The 26,121-nt window shown below is 41.5% G+C and overlaps 1 protein-coding gene across 1 annotated transcript in view; it reads left to right on the top strand.

Moving 5' to 3' along the window:
- FREM2 (FRAS1 related extracellular matrix 2) overlaps positions 1–26,121 on the top strand; it is a 635,470-nt gene that overhangs the window by 447,374 nt on the left and 161,975 nt on the right. Inside the window, exons 8-13 of the mRNA XM_078657234.1 lie at positions 503–712; positions 6,275–6,472; positions 7,147–7,311; positions 7,400–7,582; positions 19,988–20,118; positions 22,122–22,280. Coding sequence (XP_078513360.1) covers positions 503–712; positions 6,275–6,472; positions 7,147–7,311; positions 7,400–7,582; positions 19,988–20,118; positions 22,122–22,280 — 1,046 coding nt within the window. The remainder of the gene's footprint in view (positions 1–502; positions 713–6,274; positions 6,473–7,146; positions 7,312–7,399; positions 7,583–19,987; positions 20,119–22,121; positions 22,281–26,121) is intronic.

Here is a 26,121-nt window from a genome sequence, read left to right on the forward strand (position 1 = left end):
AAAGTATGCTGTCTTGGCAAAGCTTACTAGAATGTCATGGCTAATAGCTTTACATAGCTGGAGGCTGAGAGAAAGCCATTGGATAGTGAATGAAAAACCATAGTCCACTAGCCTCTTTACAGCTTCCGTAGATAAACGTTCCTTGAACAAACTAATTCCTCCAGGAACCCATTAGAAGCGACTGGGAGGGCTGTCTCTCCTGTATCTTAATGTTGCCGTACATTGATTGGACATGGATAAGCAGTGTGAGGTGATAAACTAAACAACAGCCAGTTGAACACAATGATGTATCTTCCTGTAATAGTTGGTAATCGGAAGAAATGTTACCTAATGAGGAAGAATACACCCCAAAACTGTTCCAACCTCTACTGTAGTGTGTGAATCTGCATGGAAAATGAATTTCACTTGAAACTTTACTGGCTGTATACTTTATGTGGACTTGTCTGCAGGAGTGGCTTGAAATAACTGAGTCCACTTATGTACTGTTTCCTTTTCCTTCTAGCTGGTGTGGATTATGTTGGCATTAGTCGTAATCTGGATTTCGCCCCTGGTGTGAACATGCAGACCTTCCGAGTAATCATCCTGGATGACCTGGGACAGCCAGTCTTGGAGGGAGTTGAGAAATTTGAATTGATTTTGCGCATGCCCATGAATGCTGTACTCGGAGAGCCAAGCAAAGCCACTGTTTACATCAACGACTCTGTGTCTGACTGTAAGTAATTGTTCTGCCGATCAGCAGTAATGTTTCTTTTCTTTTTTCCACTGTGTCAGTTTCACCTTAACTACTTACTCTCACAGCTGCCTCAGTGCGACTGTTGTTAACACTCTTTATCCACCTTTATCTCTATACAGCTGTTGTTAGTTATTATTGTAACCTTTATCTTTATCCTTTATCTCTGTACTGCTTATTGTTTTGCTTATTCCTCATTAATGTAGCTCATAGCCTGTCATTGTATTATTATTATTGCCTGCTGTTTTTCCTGCCACTGCTCCCCTAACCGCTCGTTTTTGCTGCTGTTTTACACGTTCTGTCTTCCTGCTTCCCCACTCCATTAAGCCCCGCCACCACCCAGGACCTTCTTAATGGAGGCCGCAGCACGGTTGCATCATTGGTGCGTCAAAGGAAAGCTTATCTGCATCTGTCAGTGCCTGGACCGCACCCAGCGCCAGGAATACTGGTTCTCCACCCTGCACAGCTACACCTCCGAGCCCTGCATTTTGGGCGCAATGACAACTGCCGCTGACCCACACCACACACCATCGGAGGACCATTCTCCTGTTCTCGTTAGCACTGCCTCTTCACCTGCAACACCGAAGCAACCAACAATGCCAGATGCACCGCAAACGCATCTATGTCCACCACCACAACCCGAGACCGCCACAGCACAGCTCCTGTGCATTTTACTCATGCATGATCGCTTTGCAAACAGATCTGGGACACAATCTCATCCCTCACCACGGACATCATTTTCCTCACAGAGACCTGGCTAAACCTACCCCCATCGCCATCGCCACCGCCACCCCCGAAGACTACAAGACAACACACTGGGAGGGAACTAACAAACACGAAGGTTCTATGGAAAAAGCCTCATCAGAGGCACCCTCGCATACAGACCACCAGGACCACGCCCTAGCTTCTGCAATGCTATCCCTGACCTCATTGCCCCAATTGCCATCTATTCCGAACACTACATCTTCGTAGGGGTTCTCAAAATCTACCTCGACAAGCCCAGCGACACCAACACAACTGACCTCCTGGAAAGTATTAGCAACATCGGCCTCAAGCAATTTGTCACCGACCCTACACACATCGCAGGACACACTCATTCAGATTTTCGCATCCAGTGACACAGTCAAGTACAACCACATCCCACAGCTCACCTGAACTGACCACTACAGCGCCCACTTCACCATCTCAGGACCTACCAACACTGGCGCCTTGCCCCTCAGCTCAGCACTCAGAAATCGGAAAAATATATCAGAAGACAAGTGGAACAACACTCTCAACTCCCACCTCCCAGACTCAACATCCAACCCAGAACAGGCTGCAAAGAACTTCTCTAAGTGGATCACAGAATGCGCTAACACAATCTCCTCTGTCAAGCCAGCCAAATCCAAAGGAACTGCTACAAGATCCAGCTGGTTCTGAACTGAAATCCGCCAAATGCAACTGATGGCAACTAGAAAGGAAGTGGCGCACCAGCAAAGAGAGAAGTGACCATGCCACCTTCAAGAAAGAACTCAACCAGTGCCACAGCCTCCTGAAAGAAACAAAGAAGAACATCCTAGCAGACAACATAGAAGCCAGCACAAACCGCAGTAAGGAGTTATGGTTCATAGTGTAGGCATTCTCCAGCTCTGCAACCATTGAGATCAAAATTGCCCCCCTCCCAAGGACTGTGACACCTTGGTGGACCACTTTCATGACAAGATATCAGCCATCTACGAAAACCTCAAACCCCAGTCCCTTGCCACCAACAGCATCACCATGCTCACACCCACAAACACAAATCCCAAACACCTGCTCACCCACTGGGATCCTCTCACAACTCAAGCCACAATCTCCAACATGAGTTCAGTGCACTCATGGGGCACCCAATGACCCTTGATCCATCTAAATCTTCAAACTCAAGAGAAAAACGATTGGCAACGAGTTCGAGAAAGTCCTGAACATCTCCATTACCTCGGACTCCTTCCTGGAAGACTAGAAACATGCTGAAGTACGGCCACTCCTGAAGAAACCATTGCCAAAAACACAGAACTGAAGAACTACCGGCCCATCTCACTGCTCCCATTTCCACAGAAGATTCTCAAGAAGGCAATCAACCAGCAACTCAATAAACACCTGTAGCACAACAACCTCCTGGACCCATCTCAATCCAGATTCAGAGCCAACCTTAGCACCGAGACAGCCCTGATCACAACCACCAACGATATCCGGGCCCTCCTGGACTGCGGTGAAACAGCAGCCCTCATCCTCCAGGACCTGTCAGCTCCCTTTGACACTGTCTTCCATCACATCTTCGTCAACAGACTCCACAACTTCGGAATCCAGGGAAACGCCCTTAAATGGACCAACTCAAACCTCACCGGAAGAACCCAGAGAATCTGTCTCCCACAGTTCACCTCAGAACCCAAGAAGATCATCTGCGGCATCCCCTAAGAATAATCACTCAGCCCCACCCTCTTCAACACAAACATGACCCCCTGGCCCACACCATCAGATCACACGGACCCAACATCATCTCCTACGCCGACGACACCCAGCTCATCCTCTTGCTGTCAGAAGACCACTCCACCACCAGAACCAGCTTCCACAGATATATAGCGAATTTTGCCGGCTGGAGGCAGGACACTGTCTCAAGCTCAATACGGACAAGTCAGAAGTCCTCATCTTTGGTAACAACATCTCGCCATGGTATGCTTTATGGACGCCTGGTGAGCTTGGCCATCCCCGCCCTGACTAATCACGCCCTCAGGCTTGGCATCATCTTGGACAGCAAACAATCTATGAAGAAACAGGTAAACAGAGTCTCATCCGCCTGCTTCCACACCCTACGCATGCTCCTCAAGATCTTCCGGTGGCTCCCAATTAACACCAGAAGGACCAGCAGGCTGGCCTATGGGAACACATTCTTCATAGGAGTCACCACACACCTTCTGAAGAGACTGCAGACAATACAAATCTCAGCGGCAAGACTCATCATCGACTTCCCCAGATAGGACCACATTACACCTCGCCTATAATAATCTGGTTTTTGCAAAGGGTCTTAAGGTGCTGGGGGCTTTTAGAGAGATAAGTGAGCTATTGCCCAGAGTCACATGATGCTGAGCTGCTGTCAGTGACAGGGATCAAACCATGAGCCCTGCGCTCTGGAGTCAGGCGATCTGGCAGCTGCGTTACACCTCTCCGCGCTCAAGAAGCTACACTGGCTCCCGATCTAGAAGAGATTTCAAGATGCTGACCCACACATACAAAGGCCAGCACAACGAAGGACCAGCACACATCAACATATGCATGAATTTCACCAACTAACTAGGCCCCTAAGATCTGCCTCCCTCATCCTCGCAAACACCCCAGATCCGCCAGGGCAACAGTGTGGACGATCCTTCTCACACCTGGCAGCCAAAGCCTGGAATGACCTTCCCTTGCACCTCAGGACCGCCCCATTGCTCCGGCAATTCAGGAACGAACTTAACACCTAGCTGTTCCAATGAACAGATCACCACAAATCAGCTAGCAAACAGTGCTTTGACATACTCACCAGTGATATGCCGCACTTTATAAATCCTTGATTGATTGGTTGATTTCAGTTGTATGAAAATATTGTGGAAAATCTGATGTTGCAGTTGTGTACAATAAATATTCCTTATTGATATGTTGTACATCTCAGAAGTGGCATAGAGCTTTGTAGCTGCATCATAAATGTTCTTATTATACTGTCTGCATGATTAGCCACATGTAATTGAAGTATTTTACATGTGTTTGACAAACCTTTAATCGCACATATGATTGATTGTGAATGTATATGATTACTTGAATTTAGTTTTTATTCATAGGCTTCTTGTCCGCCTAACTTTAAAAGTGTGCCACTGGAAAAGCAATTCACTAACTGAAAGTATAACATGTATTTGCACAACCCAATATGTAGCTAAGGTGCCTCCACTTCAGGTCTTTTTCATCCCACCTTCCAGCTAGGATCTCAACTTGGAAAATGTTTGTTGTATTTGATTAATAAAAACTATTAGAAATCTCAAATATAATACAAATTAAAAGTCACATCTTAAGTTAAAAGATTAAACACATTTAAAAGATAATAACTCTCTTAGTAATTGTAAAAATCCATAATTGCAACAACTTCTGTATGCACTCTCAAAAGTGAAGGCGGGTTGCTGCCTGCACATAGAGTCACAGAGCAGAGCTTTTCAACAGCTGCTCCGTAGTTCTCTTCAATGTGTGTTCCTCCCTCCCCCTCACCTGGGGCAGTGCAAGTTTGCGGCTGCCCTCAGGGCAGTGCATTCTACATTATAGGGCGCAATTTCCCTGTTTGCACCTGGCACACGTGCTTAAAGGTGCACCATGTTGCAAACAGGACAAGTATGCCCTATATGAAATAGGGACTTGTATGTTGATGTTCTTTGCCATTAATAATCCATGGAGAGTATTTTTGTTATAAAAGTGCTGAAAGCAAAGTTGCATATTTCCGAACCAGAAGATCAATTCACTGAGTGATTCTGATTATCTCTCTGGGCCTTAGCTCTCTACACTGCAGACATTTAAGAAGTACTCAGAGGCAATTCAGTTGAATGTGTGAAGTATGTGCTACAGACGAATACACATTCATTTCCTAAGGAGCCAATGCCAACCTCCTAAGTACCCTTAAGGCGAGGAATCTGTTGCTATTATAAAGACCCTGTAGCTGCTAAAACTTTGAGGAGTGTCTCACTATATGGAAAGGCCGTGGCAGCCCTTGCTTTTCACTGAGCTACAATTGATAGCAGTGAAGGTAGGGATCCTGTCAGCTTTGCCCTTCCCAAAGTCCACTCCATGTGATTTGGCTTCTTACTGTCATATTGGCAGGTATTTCAAAGTAGCCCAGCTCTGGGAAGTAGTGTAATTGAAAACGATGTTTGAAAAGATGTCCTTTCTTGCACAGTGTTAAGAACCAAAACATGACATCCTTACTTGCTTGCAGTATCTGGGAACCACATTTTTAATAAATTGTATTTCTAGATTACTGCCATCGTCTGGGGTTTTAACTAAAGTGGGGTGTTATCAGCATTAGCTGTAATATTAGCTCACTTCCTTTCGGCTGCCATTTTGTGGCACTCAGTTGAAATGGCAGTCAGATTCTACCCTCCTTCCAGTGTCTGGTGCCCTGTGGTTGAGCTGCGGGGAGCGGCCTCCGTGAGGACGTTGTCCTCCTCTACCACAGGGCATGTCTTGTGACACTGGCTCTGTCAGTTAACAGGTCGACAGGTGAGGAAGCGGAAGTTCACGTATGGATAAAAAAGTGATAATGCATTAGAAGTATATTTTTTTGTCAGCAAGTTAACAGTACTGGAGCAGCTGAAGTTTGTACAGATTAAAAGAGAATGTTCCTAGAGCTTGTGTAGTACAGATTGAATCTTCATTTAATTCTGGATGGAAAAACCTATTTTTATGCATTATCCAAGTATTATTCAAGTTTTAAAGGGGTCAGTTTGGGATTATTTATGGTGTTTGGACTCAATATAGTAGACGTGTCTGTAACACTTGTGTTTCCCATTGCAGTGCCTAAGGTACAGTTCAAAGAACCAGTTTACATAGGTAATGAAAAAGATGGACAGATTACAGCGGTAGTGTACCGGACTGGGGATATCAACTACAAATCTACAGTGCGGTGCTACTCGAGGCAAGGCTCTGCACAGGTAATGATGGACTTTGAAGAACGTCCGAACACCGACAGTGCCATCATCACGTTTCTTCCAGGTAATTAGTGATGTCTTTTCTGTGAGTGATATTCCTTGACAGAGCCTAAGAGTCTACTTATAATGGAGCCTTCAAAAAGGTTTTTTTGCATTCAAGTTCAAGTTGGGGGCCTAGAAATAATAATTTGGGTAAACTGCTAAATCCATTCAGTGACATTAGCAAATTCACATTTGGTAGAATACCTGCAAAATCGAATTTCCGGATAGGACCAGGTTAGCAGACAAGTCTGGGTAGGCTAATCTGCAGAACTATGTAAACACGTACCACAACATATGTTGTGAGTACTCAGTTACCTCTTGCAGGTAGTAGTCTAATGTGGAAATGCAACCAAAATTACTCTTGCAAACAGCACAATTAATTGTGGAACGATCATTTAGTCTCTGTGGAGATGATGAAACATATTAATGTCCAACACATTTGGTATCTTGATGTAAGCTTTTCAGGACCTATCCTAAAATACATCATCACCTTCACATCTGATTGCTGGATAAATTAATTTCCTCCACATCCTTCTGTGTACTTCTTCACTCAACTTCTCTGCTGTGGCCGTACATGTTGTTCTCTGTAATTCTTTACAATGCTTAGATTCCAGTGTCCCCACTCTGTAAATACGTCAATAAATCAATACATTAGATCTAATATCTAGTACTCATACTTTTGTGTGATTGTTTTAGGTGAGAGGGAGAAGCCCTGCATCCTTGTTTTGGTCGATGATACTATTCACGAGGAAGAAGAAGAGCTGCGCCTGGTTCTTGGTACTCCAAAAAGTGACTCACCTTTTGGAGCTTCTATTGGTGAACAAAACGAAACTCTGATCAAAATCAAAGATGACTCCGACAGTAAGACCCTAATCAATGTTTTACTATATGACTGTCTTCAGAGTGACACTGCAGCACATATCTCAAACCATTTTCTCCGAATTAACAGGAGCCATCATCAAGTTTGGAGACACCAAGTTTAGTGTCAGTGAACCCAAGGAACCTGGACAAATTGTGATTGTAAAAATTCCTGTTCTTCGCCTTGGTGACACTTCGAAGGTTTCTATCGTGAGGGTGCACACAAAGGACGGCTCAGCCACCTCCGGAGAAGACTATAACCCTGTGTCAGAAGGTATGAGCAAAGCAGTTGATGCTTACTTTCTGATGTTGCATTCCCTTCTTTTCCAGTGTTCTTGTTGTGGGCAAGGACACACACAGCCTAAATCTGTACCGATAACAGCAGTCAAATTATCATTCTCTTCTACTAACCATACTACTTGAATCGTATAATGTATGTGGCTACTTCTCCTTTAGCTCTTTCCTGTGTTGTAAGAAAATACTGTACCGTACAAGGAGAATATGCTCAGGACATGTCTTAAATTTTCCTTAAGAATGAGTGACTGTTCTTTATGATGTTGACAATTACTTTGTGTGTAAGTGAACACACTCTGATGGTTCACACACACTAGTATTTAGTCTTCCTCTCTTTCCTGTTTGTTAACTAAGCCATTTAATACAAGGTTTTTTGCTGGTGCAAGTTGATGCCATAAGCTTTACAGCAACAGCTTGAATTCGTGTTTAAAAAATGTTGCAAAAAACCTATAAAATTAAGAGAGCTAGAACAAGTCTCCTTCAGTCTCTGTTTTACATTTTTCTTCTTATTCTCGAAACCTTTGTTTTTTAAGAATAAACCCTAGAAATGTATACATAGTCGTACATTTCCAGGGGTAAGGCTGGTAGTCTTAACATGGGTCACAGGTATATTCCAAGGTAGAAAATTCACCCATTAAAGGTTTTCTTATTTTTGTTTGATAATGTATAGTCATCTGGAGTGGGAATGTTAGGGAACTTTAGAAGAAAAATAGACAAAAACAGAAGAGGCGATTAAATAAGAGGTGGGGAACCGGATTAAAAAGTTTGACAAGTCTGTAAATTAAAAAACAAGTCTGTGAGCAGTGGCTGTAACTTTGTAGTAGAGATACCCTTGAGCACCTGGTTCATTTAGATTCAGAGATGTAGATATTGTGTAGAGAGAGGAGTATGGTGATATTTCATGCATGTGCTTTTTTTAGTTAGTTTCCTTACTTCTGAGGCTTGTCTGTTTCTGGCTGTGGGGATCCCTCAGAGAAAGGTTGCTTCCGTGAAGGGGAGGTTCTGAATTTGGATACTCTTCAAAAGAAAGACACCCCTGATCCTTAGGGATCTCGGGCGGCTAGAAGTGGAGAGCAAGTCCACCAAATATTAGCGGTTGTTTTAATGTATGGCCTTGTAGGCTAGGCAGTCAGCATGTACACCTTTACTGGAGGGTGTATCTCCTTTTGCACAACTTTTCGTACACCAAAGGGCGTAATATACTTATTTGTACACTGCTCTTTGAAAGCTGTAAACAAATTCAGGTTTTCAACTCTTCTCATACATGAAATTCTTTATTTCATAATTTTCCAATAATTTTATTCCTTTAAATCATGATTTTCATGAATGTCTTTCAGTCTATTTCTGGGGCAGCCCTTCATCAGGGCACTGCTGTCAGTTCTAGGAGATGCTGTACTGTGAATGACCACTCCATTCCAACATGGATGACTCAGGAAGAGGGAATGTCATTGTGTTCATGAGAACTCATCTTCTTATGTAACTAGGTTTGTGTTCTTCAAATACCAACAGACACATGCATGCAAAGTCAGCTATCAATAACAGAGTGAAGTGAAATATGCTATAGTGAACACACTTGGTATGGATTTGTCCTTTGAGATTCACCATTAACTTGCGGTCCACTTTCTAAACAAGGCTACACTTTTACAGTATATGGAGAGTGGTGAGTATGGATTAGTTAAGAAGGTCCTCGTGGTATCACGGATATTTCTAGTCGTGTGGTGCCTGGCGGAACATACCCATCCCTGCATGAGTAAACACGAGCTTGACATATGCATGTGTAGAGGACCAAGCGCACCGTGAGACATCGTACTGTGACGCCAGCACTGAATAACCTCTCGACAGTAAATCTGGGATACTCTCTTGAGTTGTGCAATCCTGAGCTGGTCATTTCCAGGACCGAGCAGCACTGGTGCGAACAGCCGTTAGTGGAATCTTATGGCTCTTCTAAAAGAAGTTTCTTTTTATTTCCCAAAGAGCCAGAGATGTCCTTCGAGCCAGACTAATCTCTCGGGCCATGTTACAGAAACTTGGCACCTGTGTTTTCAAAATAAAGGATAATGTTTGCCTGGCACAAACTGCTTTCACGCTATATTTTCTGGGTTTACATGATAAGTCATGGACAATGCTTTCTGTTTTTAAATGAAAAAGATGACAACTCCGGGGCAAAGTCAGTTTATTCAGTTTTTGTTACACAATGATCAAAGAAAGGCTTTCTTCTAGTTAAAGAAATATTAACAGATTCGATTTTTTTTCGTTGAAAAGGCTTTTACGCATTTAAAATAACACAACTTGCTGAGCAATGAAATGTTTACTAGTTTTGCCACTTAAGTTTCAGAAAATGGTGCAACAGATTTTTCTGATGCACTTCTTAGGTGTGAGTTTAAATTCTTGTTTGCCCTAGTAAAAAAAACGAGTTTTTTTATACTAGGCTACGGTGGACTAAACAGGCTTGAAAGCACATGCAACACATGCAGTGCTTGTGCATGATTTCATTTTGACCCTCAAACATCTGTTTGTACAATCCCACATTACACAAACTTATGACCTGCTATTTTTCGATAGTGCTAAGTTTCTGTATTAGGGCTCTGTTCTTCCACTGGAACAACTCTGTATTTTCTACTTGTCACACCTCAAAGAATGCCAGATTGTACAGAAAGTGCCAAATCATTTGCTGGGATATTCTGGAATATTTTTGGTGCTTTCATCGTTAACAAGTGATAGAATTGAGGCTCACTTGGCATGGCACCCTCACTTTGTTGCCTGGCCAGAAAATGCCCTCCCTGACTGGAACTGGCAGGATGCCTTCTGGAATGTGTGTAACTTCTTTAGTATATCGGATCAAAGGACTTTCCAGCCATCTCACCTCCCTCTCTTACATCTTGCGCCTCATATCTCTTCTTTGGAAAGTATGGTGCTATCTTTGACCTCTAGTTTTATCAGTTATCATTATGATTTGGCATCTAAGATTTGCTGAGAAACTCAGTTTGGAGAAGGATTGTTTAGTGTGGAGTTGGCTTGAAGTGTGCACTGGTTGCAGTTTCTGCACACTTTTTTTTCCATACATTACTTTTCAGACACTATTACTTTGTCCTTGTGTTTCTTTTCTGCTGTTGCCTAAGTCATAGCATCTTATGTATACATTGAGAGAACATTCATTTGTTAAAAATACCCTAAAATTGCACTGGTAAATAGGAGCAGTCTCCAAGCGGGCATGAAAGTAAAGTAGAAAAAAAGTAGCCCTTAAATGCTTAACCCATTCTATCCTCACATTGTAGCCCTGCACTATACCGAACACCACCTCTGGCCAATGGTCCATTTAAACCAGGTAATTCAACTGAAATGCAACAGTCGGGTATTGAACAATATAAACAGCGTCTTTATCACTTGTGAAAAAGGATTACTTTATACAATTACTCTTTTCAGGAACTTACTGGCCGGCAGGTAAAAAGTGCTTCCCACCCTACGAACAGCATTACTTCCATTACTAAGCCCCATGTGCTGAAGGTATGGCTTCATGAAGCAGAGTCATTATCATACAGTAATATTATTTTTCCCGTGCAAATTATTTTAAGGTATCTGGGGGAACCAGAGGTGTTCTCCAAATATGCAAATCTCCCCTGTGAAGTCTTACTTGATGATCTATGAAATAGTTACAGAGCAGATACATATTGTCCAAGTAGTCAGATCATATTGATATATGTGGTATTGCAACAAAATAATGTAACCAAAATATTGGTTGACAGAAAAATTGTGTTCTAAATATGATTAACAAAAATATTGTCAATTGTTGTTAAAGATAGAAAATTCACATCCAGCTGTGAGATAAATATACTTATATTGTTGTTAGAAAAAAAACCTCTCAAGAACTCTAACATTGTGCATCCCAAGATCTAGAGTGTGATCCCTTCCCAACCGATGCCATTGTTTGTGGTAAGTTTTCTCCATTTGCCATTTTCTTGATCTTCTTTAACCCAGACATTCACGGTTCAAAGAAGTAAAAACATCTCCAAAGCAACCTTAAATTGACACAGACATTAGCTCAGAGGACTTCTTAATTTTGAACTAAAAGTATGGGACGTTAAAAAAACTGTTGTTTGCCTTACAACTTCTCCTAGAAAGACGATATGTTTAAGTTGTGGCTTAAGTAACACATCTCTTGAAGGAATTGAGGGATACAGGGAAGCACTCGTGCCAACGTTAACTGAAAGCGGAATCTTTCTGTACTAGCCAAACTGGCCTATTTCTTCCTCCTTGTCCAACAATCAGAGACAGTTTTCACATGACAAAAAAAACATAAAATTTAGAATAGTGCATATACTCAACAAATCAGAAAAGCCAGGCTCCTATGTGATCGTGGAACATATCTCTACCTGTCAGAATGCAGAGTAGCAATGGCTGCATGCGCACAAAACAGGAAAAGCAACCATCAAAGCATGTTGGGCTTTAATTAGGCAAAAACTGGTAAAATCATTTGGTGTATATATTGCATTTGGATAATATCGGCCAAAGGAAACCAGCAGTAGACAGCAAAGAGTTGATCAATCTGAGGAGCTGTGCCCCAGCCACTATAAACAAAAGTTACAATTTGCTAAAAGGAATGAGACGGTAATGCTAGACAGTGCTATATAAAATAGGGGGCAATGCTGGAGAGTGCTAAGTCATGTCGACAATTCCTCTCATGATGGAGAACAAGCTCATTTCAGCAATGACTCTTCTGTTGTTTGAGAAAAAAGGGCCTATTGCTACATTGGTTTGTTTGCAAAATTTCACACTGGTTGTAAATTGTGAATATGTTTTTTGGACCAGTGTAGTAGCACATCTGGCCCCCAATTCTCTGGGGCCCCCAACATGAATTCTAGCAAGACGATTGGTACTGGAAGAAGGTACCTTGTTTGAGTCAGAAAAGGCAAGATGCAAGATTGCTTGCAGTGTTTCTTGCCAGGACTCAACCAAGCTCACCTCTGATAATTAACAGGAGTATACTACTATTTTCCTTCCCTCTCTTTAGAATTTGTTAGTAAATGTGCTTGGGGATTCGTGTCACCAGATGGCTTCACGGCTACAGATTCTGGCATGGAACAGCGTGAGCTAGGAGGGTGGAAGTAGGTAGTGGGAAACCCCTCTAAGATTGGGCAGATGCTACAGAAGCACCTTCCAGCACTGCATGCAGCATTATGCAGCACTACAACTCTGCAGTGGGTATTGTCACACTGCACGAAGAATGATTCATGGCCCGTTGAAAAAAGGGACATTTTGATCTTTAGGCATTGTGGCCTTCTTCAAAAGAAAAGGAGTAGGCTTTGGAGGATCAAAAAGTAACATGGAATGCAATCGAATAATAGGGAGCCGGTGATGCAGGGTGGCTCCTCCTGAAGAGCCGAGGAGCATCGCCCCGCCTGCTATAGAACAGTAGGCACACAGAAATCAATAAAATGGCATGGCAGTGCCATTTTATTACCATGCCATTTTATTTTAAAAAGGCTTGTGCAAATGTGAGCGCAGGAGGTGGGGCTAAATCCTGCATTGAAGGATTACAGCTGCCTCTGCAGTGCACTTGTCGGGTTGGCCTGCTCTCTTGCTGCGGCTAGACCGACATGCGCACTATAGACGCAAGCCAGGAGATTGCTGGCACAGGCCTCCAGTCTCAAAATGAGCGCTGGGTACCCTGCTCTCACCAATCCTGGAGCTGCTCTCAGCAAAAGAGCAGCTCCAGGATTGGTTGGATTTGCATTCCACAAGCAGGAAGGAAGTCCTTCCCTTTCATGCTCGCGGACACAATCAGGGATAGAAGTGCTGCATTGGCGGAAGCAGTACTTGTGAGTTTGGGGACATCTCTCCCACCATATTTGTATTTTAATATTGGTAGCTGCCACTGCAGTGATGGTCCAGTGCAACTCAGGTGACACCCTCAATTCCCCACTTTATTTGCATACCCTGATGCATCTGGTATGCATTCTATATGATTTCCCACAGATAAACATTTGGATCAAGTGGTATGGGGTTCGCGTTGGCAAAAGGAGTTTCCCAGGGGCTTCCATACTTTATATCTATGTGTGTGTAGATTGACTACTAGACTTCAAGGCTTGGACTACTGATGCTATAGGCTTTCAACTTCCCATACTTCCTGTGATTGAGACCTAAATTAAATGCGCCCAGTGCAGAGTCCCAATTTTACCCCATGGGCGGGTTGCCAAACGGCAACTCATGGAATCATCAGCAGTGTGAGATTCTGCCTCAGAATCAGACCATTGTGGCGTGCAGATCATCAAGTGGCTCGCTCCAGCGAAGTGCATGCTCATAGCTGCCGTTCTGTCTCATAAAGAAATGCCGGGTGAGGTCCAGTACGCTGCTTCCTCACCGCCCCTTTCAGTATTCCTACAGTTGGTTGCTCCCTCCATATCTTGAAACATCGGCCTAACTGCATGGCCTTGTGAACGACATCATAAAAGGATGTTTCAGTAGTTATCATCACAATGAGGACAGATAAGCAAGGAAGGATGGCCCATAAACGCAGAGTGGGTCTTTCTGAAATAATATATTTGTGAATTATTTCTATTCTTTCTGAAAAGCCACTCCACAATTTTTTTTAAAATATTGAATGGAACGTGGTGACAAATACTGATCTCTCGATAATATATTCTGAGTAAAATGCCCACTTATGAAAACAGTCCTTTCAGAGGGAATACAGCTTTAGCACTATATATCTAAAGGGTCAGTGACAAAATGTTTCATACTAAAACCATAATAACTCTACCAACAAGATACAAGATGGAACAAATATCAAACGGCAGAGGACTTTTTTAGATTCTGTTAGACGGGATGCTCTGCTGGAAACAAGCTCGATGTCTGTTTGCCACATAACAAGAGCTAAAGCCTATGCATTATAGCCTATATTAAGGCAGACAGGGTATCAGCCAGGTTTTGAAAGAGTATCCCATCAACCAAACTCTGAATAAGCGATTGATTCTGATTTCCTTTTTAAATCTTGTTCAACTTGGCAACGTGAACCAGCCTGATTTTGGTACCTAGTACAATTGGAGGCATGCTCTCTTCCAGTTGAATATATGAATAAAAAGTAGCAAAGTTTCCTACTTCATTATTTCTTCTGTCCTCTTTCTGTCGAACCTAAAAGCAGAATGCTAAGGTGTAGATTGCAATATTGAGCCAATGGCAAAAAAATTCTGGCTGACATCCAATATAGTATTAGTAGGTGAAGTGAATAAGATCCTCCACTAAAGAGTGCCACCTCATTTACATATTCATGAGTGATCTACGATACCCAGTGGAATGATTGCAGAGCTTGGTTCAGAAATGTTTGTTTCACCCAGACACAGGGTTTTAGTCTTGACTTTTGCTGCTAGATTTGGCACTCAAGCCCTCCCTGCACCATATGATCAAAATAAATAATGTGGAATTAAAGGCCAGATCATCCAATGATGTAGGTGTGTGGGGCAATGGGAATGTAATTTCACTACAAACAATTAAAAAGATTCTTAAGGTGTCTTGTGGGCCTCCTAGCCTCGTCTCATGAGTTCACGAAGAGACTGGGGCTTCAAACACAGGTAATTTATTTGTGGGCCCTCTTGACAGATATACTATAATCAGAACTCTCAGGGAAGCTTCCCTTTTGCAAATAGTTTACCAACCCAGTATTAATTTTTTCAATAGCTTGCAACTGGATTTCAGTTGTAAAACATTGGTCTAGCTCATACCAATTTGAGATTGGGCAGGGACGCCTACAACCCGCTCTTCCCAAATACCAAATAGATATGCGGGCACAATTCCATTGTAGAAGTTGGTAAAACTTTAAAGGCATCTAAAATGGGACTGGTACATTAGAAACAGCAATTTTGCGATCACAAACTCTGAATCGCAGTGTTTGCTACCATAAAAAGACTTTGTACATCTGGCCCCAAATGTTTTATGCTGTGATGATTTTATGGTTTAGTACAATAGTGATTAAAAAAAACAATTACTCTGGTACAAGTTGAAGTTGCACTTTGTAATTACTTAATAAAGCTGCTAAATGACCTCGAATAACCTCTTAGTTTTTTCGTTACCTGCTGTACAGAACGACAGTGTCTAGATCTGCTTTTGCTTAGATTGTTGTTTCACTAGACCTCAGATTTGTTTCAAGAGAGGATTGTGCCCCATTCCATTGGTATACTGCTGCATAAGATTCCTGAGCTTGTTGTCCAAACTGTAGAGCGCTCTGAAGTAACTGAGGCGATGCGCAGCACTATATAAAATTCACAAATAAATTCTCATTATAATCCTCTAAATTGCACTGAACAGCCGCTGTCTTTTTCATTAGCCAACACTTAAGCAGCTCAGAATTCCCAGAACGTAAGAAAGGTTCCCGGCCTTGAAAAATACCAGCTGAGCTTTGTTATTCTAACCCTGATTTGTGGTTACCATACATTAACATCTTAAGTAATGCAATCCTCCAGAGAGGTCCGATCCCAGAGGCGTGGAAGGGTTCTGAGATAGTCCTCAGTAGTTGGGTAGGTCCCCAGTTTGACCTACCCAACTACTGCCCGATCAGCCTAATAGACAACTTGCAGTAGATCTTTCATAAACAAATTGTGGTCAAACTTGAGGCCTGAATGACTGAAAATTCAATTTTAACTGAACGCAAGGCCGGTTTCCAACAAAACGTAAGCACTGTTAACCAGGTCTTTCTGTTTCAGCTGACCTTGTAAAAACAATGCTGCTGGGTAAGGGTAAGGGTAGCGTTTACGTTGCATTTATAGCATTACGTACCATGCTTGACCTGGTGTCAAGGAATAACTTGTGGCAAGTGTAATCTGCTATGGATATCCTTCCTAATCTGTTATCTATCCATCATTATATGCCTACATACAGATAATTATGGAGGTGAACTTACGGGAAGATAGAAATAAGCAGAGAAATGCAACAGGGGTGTGTACTAGCTCCCACATTGTTTTGTTTTTATTAATGGGTGCATAGAATTTCTACTCGAGTCAGAAAGTGACTCACCCACCTTGGCAGGGAAGAAAATTCCAGTCCACTTTTCGCCGACGATACTTTTCTGATCTCTAATACACCAAGAGGCCTACAGACCCTGGTTGATAAATTCAACCAGTTCTGCAAATTAAATGAGCACGAAATTAGTGCTTGAAAGACCAAATGTATGACTTTTAATGTCAAGAGGGCGAACAGGTGTGTGATCACTGTGGACTCTAAACCTTTAGAAAGAGTTGAAGAGTTTGTCTATCTAGGCATTAAATTGTCATGAACGATAGATTGTGAGAACAAGTCGCTAAAAGCAAGATCTGCTTTTTTAACATAAATCCAGTGCTAATATTAAGTTTGTTGGTGGCTTTAAAAGTGTCCCAGTCTCTCCCGCCTTGCAGGTCTACAGAGCACAGGCAGTTAGCGCGGCGCTGTATGGCGCTGAACTGTGGTACCATAGTGAAGCTGAAGATCTACTCCCCCGTGAGAACTCCTTTGTATAATCCTTGCTAAGGCTACTGCAGAGCTCCCCCTTAATCGCCTTGCGCTTCGACCTAAATCTGTGCAAGATAAACAATAGTGCTAGACTGAAATCCATCTTTTACTGGCTCAGGCTCTGGTCAGCTGAATAACTGGCCCATTACAGAGCAGCCTTAAGCCACATAATCAGCAGACCCCAGGCATTGAATATCTCTTGTTTAAAATATATATAGAGTTTGTTAAGTAAACTAGGTCTGGATGTGTTCTAGTCTGACTCTAGTGCAATCACCTCAAGTGCATTTCTGCCAGTGGAAAATACCTTCTGGCAAACTGTCCAGAAGACAAGTGTAGGTGATTCTTCTCTTAGGAGCTTAACTAAATCCTTTCTGAACTGTACAACGGAGTACCATTTTGAGGAATTTCTTGATTTTTTGAAAACTCTACCTAAAAAGAAGCTTTACATTCAGCTAAGGATTGGCATCCTTCCGTTAACCTCTATGACGAGCATCTGTCCTAACCCTACGGCAAGTAATGGTATATGTCCTGTGTGCAATGTAGGCTGTGAAAAGGATGTATGACGTTACTCCGCATACCGTTACAACTACCTACCATTACAACGCGACCATTACAACGCATACCATTACAACGCATAGCGCTTTGGGGTGCTGGATAGTGGTAAGTATAATTTACTATTCTAACTCCAGTCCCCGTGGACCCTAGGGAAGGTGTTGGATAGTAAATTATACCATTCCCTATCCTATAGCGCCCCCCAGCGCAATGCGTTGTAATGGTATGCGTTATAAAAGTCGCGTTGTAATGGTAGTGCGGAGTAACGAATGCGTTGTAACAGGTGCATACCCTGTGAAAACGCAGAGCATGTTCTATCCAGCATTTAAACCCCTGTGAGTTAAATGGATCAAACCACTCTGCTTAAAAATGGGGACCAGACACTTTCTGGAAACTTTGCGAATCTGCAAAACGACACCCTCCCAATGATAGTGCTCCCGGTGCCTAGTTTCCTGCTAGAAACCTGGTTCATAAGAAGAAAATGTATGAATAAATAATGCCCGAGCTCAGTTCTGGATGAAATTTACTATCCAGACTTAGGGAATGCTGGAATTGGGATCAATCACTGTTTTGAACAATCGGAGCTATAGTATACATTTTTCTAATTGATGCGTAGCTTCTTCCCTTGTTTTTACTGGTTAACATATTTTATATTCCAAGTTTTGATAACTTACGCTTTTGGCGAATATAGGCTAGACTCATTTTGAGACATCTTCTCTCAACTCTGCTTATGACCTTATCTATTGCTTTTATTGTTTTTACAGATTGTTATTCTTTAATTTTATTCAGTGCTTTCATTAAATACATAAATAAATTATAACCTATTCTAGTTATTCTTATGAAATTTGCAGGTTCCTTCATATTTGATGAAATCAGTTTTTTTAGTTGTCTTGGTTGCGTTTAATCCTAAAATCATAAGTAAACGAAATGGTTCGAATCTTGAGAAACCAACCTTAGAAACAGCATACACATTGGTATTTATAACATATGTGCCTTTGCAAAGTGAAAATAAAATAGATCACATTTTCCAGTAAACTGCATTATGGTTACAAAATTAAGATATATTATTATTTTGCACAAATGGGTGACAAAAACCCTGAACGCAGTGTATTCTTGAACCAAATCAGATCAGGCAGCCTATATCCTATTCACCTTCCATGGAGTTTAACTCAAGTTTCAGGCTTAGATGGAACTGTTTTACAATGTCAGGTGTGCCAATGATGTTGTTTCTTAGGGACCAGTTAGCAAAATGGCAGGGCTGTCCATCACTTATCCTGAAGGGGTTGATCCATTGCAAATTGTACGGTCCCCATGCGGCATACATTTATATGCAAAGCACCTGTATGGGAAATATCTACATAACTGGTGGTGCATCGGAAAATCAGATTTGGATTAGGCCATTATCGGCCAACATTTGATACCCGTGGCATGAGGTGAGCTGATAGGGAAGTTGTTGCTGAAAAACATCAAACTGTATTAATTTATTAAGAAAATAGTAGCCATGTTTTTTCTTCTCACAAATCACATGAATAAGTCCAAATTCCCATAATGTAAAACGTTTGTTAACCACATACAGTTTGGAAGTAATATTTGATATTTTCAACCCCTTACGTGAGATCTATAAAGATTTTAAGTAAATGCACCCTTTCAGCTTTACCATGACTGTTTTTTTAATCTGATTTAACAGTGCAGTTTCTTTAAAATAAACACAGAGTGGATTTTGGATCCAGCCAGAGTAGTATTTCTCCCTCACCTCACACAGTTGACTTATTATTGTATTATTCTGCCTCCTATGGAGTGCTTGTAGTTCAATGCATGAGACACTATTTTACTTTCCAATAGATCACTTAATCATTACATATTAAATCCCTTACCTCATGAATGCACTAAAAACAGAAAGTAGTCATTTGTTTCTTTTCTTTTTACTGCTGAAAGCTTTTTTAATTGTTAGTGAGGACCCAAAATACAAGCCGGCCAAATGGCTGTGTCAATGAATACAGAAATAAGAAAATCATAAAGCTGCACAGGCAGGCCATTCAGAGGCAGATTCTGAGCACTTATAGTCTACATGTATATGTGTATAGAATATGGTACTCCCCCATGGGAAGGATGGTAAATACACACAATGTAATTTCTGTGGAATCATGTAAGCATGTGGTGCTGGATATGGTATGTAATGACAGAATAAATCCCCTGCTCTAGCCCTCAATGCTTCTGTATTGTAGATAAATAGCCACGTATTTATGGAATCCTGAATTGTTTAGTAGCTTTTGCTGTATATTACTGAATGGTTGGTTCGAATCTCTAATCCAATGCATGGACCATGCTAATGCTCTTAAATAAAGTCGTGTTCCATTTACAGAAATAGAGTTTAAGGAGGGTGAGACTCAACACATCATCGAAATCGAAGTTCTCTACGATGGAGCGATAGAAATGAGAGAAGCGTTCACTGTTCATTTAAAGCCCGATGAGAACATGGTAGCTGAGATTCAGGTAACCTTGAGCTAAAACATGGGCTTTTGTAATAAAACACTTGGGTCACTTAATTTTTTAAGAAAAATAAAATAAAATATATATATATATATATATATATATATATATATATATATATATATATATATATATATATATATATATATATATATATATATATATATATATATATATATATATATATATATATATATATATATGATGGTGGTTAAAAAAAATGGATGCCATTGTGCTCCATGAAAGGACTTCTACACTTGCCTCGCCTTATTGGCACGTTATTTCTTTCAAGCTACAGAGACCTCAAGTCATGGACACTTCAAAAAGTATATTGAGACGTATTGTGGAAACAGTGGGCTTTTGCTCAGTCTCCTTCAGCTATTGCTTGACGGGTTTTTCATGGTTTGCCAATGCTTGAATGGTCTAGAGTTTGGTGATGTGGGGTCTTCATGAAGTCTTACACACTTTGTCTTACTCCCTCAATGTCAGCCGCGGCCCATGCAGGTAAGAGCGGGGAGCCCGGGTGGGGGGACGTCGACAAACAACCACGAGGGAAAATCAAATTATAATTTTCCCTCATTCCATCATTCGTCTTTTGTCGAATTGGCCCCCCCCACCCGGCCCTACCACCTTTATCTGCACGGGCTGTGGCTGCTCAATGTCCCGTCATCCCTGCCTCTTTCATTCTCTGTGTGCTTCTTTTTTTTCCCTATCCTCACTTCTTCTCCCTCCCTGTTTTCTATGCTTTGATTTTTCCTTTCCATATCACCCTGTCACCTTCCCTTCATTTGCAGTCGTTGTTTTCACTTTCTCTTTCCTGACTTTTCTGTCTCTTTCACTCACCTACATTGCCCCCTCTTTCCATTTCTGCATTACTTTCTCTGTGCCCCAATATTTGGTCTTGGCACAAACAAAGTTATTCTAGCTAGAAGTGTCTGATAATGCCTAGCGCTATTTGACAGACCTCTTTCGAAATATGTAATCAGAGTCTTGATTATGACTATCACTGTCATAACCCAGTATATGCATATTTATTTAGGACATTGAGAACAAGCAAAACGTTTTAAGCTTGCCTAATAAACATGCACATGTATCTGTTTAAGCCATATCCTTTCAGTGATCTGGCTGAAAACAAAAGTCCAGTTCAGTTTTTGTGGGCCATTTTTTCTTTTCACTTTAAACAAAGGAGCCATAAAGGAGATCTGCATTGTACATAATTCTCTGGTATCCTTAAAATAAGGGGGCAGTGGCGAATGCTTGTGGGATGTCTAATAACGATGTTAGGTTCTGCAGCTCCTGCTTACAGCAGGGACCTGTGTCTGACTTGAGGTACCTCTAGTAAGGGCCTATGCTACTGAGTCTTGCTTCTGGAAAGTGCCAAGTGCAACTTTTTTTGGCTTCTGGGTTTTTGCAATTGCCACATTTGACTGATGGTTTTTGTGTTTTTTCTCGTTACTAATATTGGGGCAGATTCACAGAACGAATCTGAGATAAAATCCTAAACTTACTGCTTTTGGTATTCACAGAAGGCATTTAGTAGTAGTAAAGTTAGGACTCCTGACTTTACTACTACTAAACTGAAACAAAATCCTAACTTTACGACTTTCGGTATTCACAAAAGGCAATTAGTAACTTTACTACTACTAAATGCCTTCTGTGAATACTAAAATTAGTAAGTTTAGGATTTTATCTCAGATTAGTTCTGTGAATTGGCCACATTGTGCCTTTGGTAGAAGCGCAGTATGAAAAAATGTAATTAGTGGGGATTACTATGCACTCTGAAAAAGGATTGCCAAAGCTGAATGAGCTGAATTGTATTTTCAGTTACAAGCCAGATATAATGCCCTCGGAAATGCTTTAAAAAAAAGAGACCTATTGACTTTATTAGTGTTTGTTTGTTTTATCGTTAAGATTAATGCACACTGTTTTTTCACTGTAAACGTTTGATTTATAAAGTCTTTGATTTAATTTTGTAATAATGTGATTTTTCTTTATCTGCCTTTCAGATGAGCAAAGCCATTGTGTATATAGAGGAGATGAACAGCATGGCAGACGTCACCTTCCCTTCAGTCCCACAGGTGGCCTCCCTCTTGATATATGATGATACATCAAAACTAAAAGAAAACCCAGGGCCCGTTGCTGGTTATCCGGTTGCTTGTATCACAGTGAGTATAGGAATTTTATGTACAATATAAACTCAAAAATCTATCTGTTTTTATTTTCTTGTAATGCTGATTTGTTAAAAAAATACTACTAGAAAACTATGTTTTTAAATGTACTCTAGATCAGAGCTTGTGTTCTTGTTTCACGTCTATAGTATCAATGAAATTCAAAAGGACTCAGTTTCACACTTGGTAGCAGTGGATTGCGCTAACCGCACATCCGATTAATAGTATGGCAGTACTCACAAAGCACATTATTATGCAAAGTAAAAATGTACAAAAATAGGTGCTACATTAGACCGCACCCTTACCACCCAATGGATACACAACAGAGTGGTCAGACACCTCACCCAATGTAATATCAAGATGATCCAAAGCCCACCGTAAAAGTTGATTGACCATTCACACTGTATTTGTGGTTTGGGTATCTAATTCCAGTCCCAATATGAAAAAGACAATGCAAAAAATCTCACAGTGTCCTCGGAAAATCCAACTGTGATTGCACTTGAAGAAGTAAATGAACAGGACCAATATTGTAATGTTGCAGCCGTATGCTGTTAATAGCTTTGCAAGTCGTATTTGACAATGCAATAAGAAGGTTTTGTACTGATTGAAGAGTACCTGCAGAAGATAAATAGCTGGCAAAACATTGAGAAACGTATTCGTGCAAAGAAAAGATTTCTTAAAAAAGATACACAAACATGTGTTTCATCCAAGCAACTTTTTCAAGGCTTAAGTCTTTTATTCTACCAGTCAAAGTAAAGGAAGTTTGTAATGTGAAAAGGTATGCTGTCCCTACTTCTCAGCTCAGGACTCCATCGGCTCTTCTTCCATATTCTCCACCTGCGCCCAGGTCTGGCTCTCTATATATTCTTGTTCTGTGCTGTATGCCTCACCATATGGGTAATTTGTCATCTCTTTCTGCTGACCTCGCTAATCTTCTGAACTCTCTTTAAGCGTTTCCTGACCATATTGTGCTTGTATCACAGAATGCATTTGTATATAAACCAATATTATGCATTATTTTGTATTAAATACTTTATTCAAAGACACTTGTATAAGGCCTGGATAAATAAGCATTGCGGAATTGATATGCATGTTGCATAAAGAAAGAACAGCTAAAATACATCCAGGAATTCTGTGCTCTTTGAAGGTCTGTAATCCACCATAGGCACCGAAATGCGATCGTCCTAGGTGTGTACCCGGCTGGTGTGTCAGAGCATGGTTACCTGTGGCGTATGAATATTGGAATGTACCATATGAATACTACTGCAGACGTTCAGCTTGAAAAGTGCCTTTGATTTTCTGACCAAAGATTAATTCTGTAATAAAGGCTGTTGAAGAACCGGGTTTTAGAACCCAGCGGCGCCAGGGACACGCCCAAAGTCTTCGGGTTCTCCTGTCTTGGCAAACAGAGACACGGAATACTTCTAGGTGGCGTCAGAGATCAAATTTATTAGCTGCAGCTAGTAACAGTAATCCCAGCAATACAACACTGTGTACAACTCAAGAAACTGTTCAATTTTCATAGAGCAAGACATCACCTTTTATACACAATATTCTCATTATAAATGCACACCCACTGCGCAAAATTCTGACCAATAGGACACATTTTCAAACTGAGTATCACATTAACAAAAACCCAATTTACAGTAACCCAACCCAAAAGTTAATTATTAGGACTGTCCCAAATTCAATTTCCACAAGCCGGACAAACCCATAATTGAAAGCACTACTCATGTAATGAAAAGTCGTAAGGTAAGAAACAATTCAGATGTTGATTAGGCTAAGATATGTGCAAGGAAACTAAAGGTTAACGAGGTCCTGAACATTGATTGGCAATCTCAGACAACAATCAGCCAGAGAAATTGGCTTTGTGAAGGGTCAGTTTCAGGTGAAGAGGTCAGCGTCCTGCAGTTCACTCACAAGTCAGAAAAGGGCCTGTTTAATGCATACATGAACAATGAGGCCCATGCAACTTTGTTCGTTCGGTTACCTCCACGGCCTACGTGAGGGCAACACAAAATGGCGTTATGAACAACGCAAACAAAATGGAGTCCGGTCCCGAAAACCACGGATCCTCAGACCCTCCTTTTGCCATTACGTAGGCAATGACCTAAACTCACGTCAATCTGAATCCAGGTCTATATCTATTCTCATCAGGTCATCAAGGTGTTGCTGTAACATCATCTTATTATCCTACACTTCTTTCAGGACAGGTCTTCTCACACAGATCGTAGCACAAAGGCCACAAATGGCAGGACCACACTGGATGCATAAGCAACACGAGAAAAGGATCGCTAAAGCCATACCAAGGAACGTTAGAATCTTTCATCCCCATTTGGACAGCAGTTCCCAAAACCATCCTATCAACGACCAGTTCCCTTCGTCTACATGTATAGGCTCAGCGGACGTATGTAACCTCAAGATGGCTTGGTACACTTTCGGGACATTATCTGGTATGAAAACGCAGCAACTAGACCCGATCAATTTACATACTTCACCTCTATCTGCGAGTACAATATCTAAAGCAAAGCGGTTCTGTAATGTCATAAGGCCATCCGCTTGAAGCTCAGCTGTAATATTGCTAAGAGCACCTGCAGTCTCATTGATAGTGGCCTCGACCACTCTCGCAAGCTGACGAATAGTCCTACTATTAGCCATAGAACCCCAAAAGGGCAAGAAACCCTTAAAGAAGTCTCCAACTTCTTGTGCAGCAGTGTCTTTCACACCGATAACACCTCTACCATATCTTGTCTTATGGTAGTTGAAAGCAGCTGTGTATGTAGGGGGAAGCAAAAATGCCACATAACATGTGCCTGAATAGTCAGAAGGCAACCATGTGTATGCTCTGTCGTGACAAAGAAAATACGTGCCTTTAGCTGGCACGAACGGTGGAGATTTATGGGACGTATAGACATAGGTGTGAACACACACACTCTTACCAAGCTGAGCTCTCGGATTCTGACCATTACCTTGCAGACAAAAATGACCTCGGTGGGGTACAATCCAAATAGGAGGAGACCTTTTTCGTCTCTCCTTCTCTGTCAGACTAATACTATATTCAGTCTTGTTCCAACCAATATATGCTCGTACCTCATCTTTAGGGATAGCATTATATGCATCAATATCTCTGACCATATCTACTATTCCCTGTATCAAGGCATTATTGTTCGCACTATCTTTGACAGAACGTACAGGAGATGCTTCATTCGCATAGATAAACATTGATTGGAGTGCCCATACTGACCCATTAGGCGAAAAAGGCAAAACCAAATATGGCATTCCCTTATCAGTCGTGTGTGGCATAAGACCACAAATCCAACAATTCGTGGTATTTACAACTAGCTGATGCTGATGTAACATCTGTATAAACGAATTGTTCACAAATTCTAATCTTCGTGTCTGTTCATGTTCAGGCAACGTATGAAACTCATGTGGGGAAACAGTAGGAAAAGAAAGAGTAGGTTGGGAGGTAGATGCAAACGTCTGTTGTGTGACATAGAAAACCCAACCAACACAAGCTATCGTAATATTCAGAAGCATTAGAAAACACATTATCAAAAAACATTTGTTACGGATCAATGTACACATTTGCACTCTGAAATCAACTCTTTTAACACCTTTGTCGGACTCAAAAGACTCCATCCTCTAGCGTGCTGCTCACGGCTGTTACCTTTTTCACTTAAGTGTGCGCCAAGATCGCACTAACGACCCTGCACTGCAGACCTTGTGTCAATACGCGGCTCACCCCTTAAGGCTGTACCGCGACCCTGCAGCTGAGTCCGGATGGTGACTCGAAAAAGGGAAAAAGTAAAAAAAAGTCTCTTGATCTGACAAGGTG

Source organism: Lissotriton helveticus, chromosome 8 (assembly GCF_964261635.1).
Source record: "Lissotriton helveticus chromosome 8, aLisHel1.1, whole genome shotgun sequence".
Classification (NCBI taxonomy): domain Eukaryota; kingdom Metazoa; phylum Chordata; class Amphibia; order Caudata; family Salamandridae; genus Lissotriton; species Lissotriton helveticus.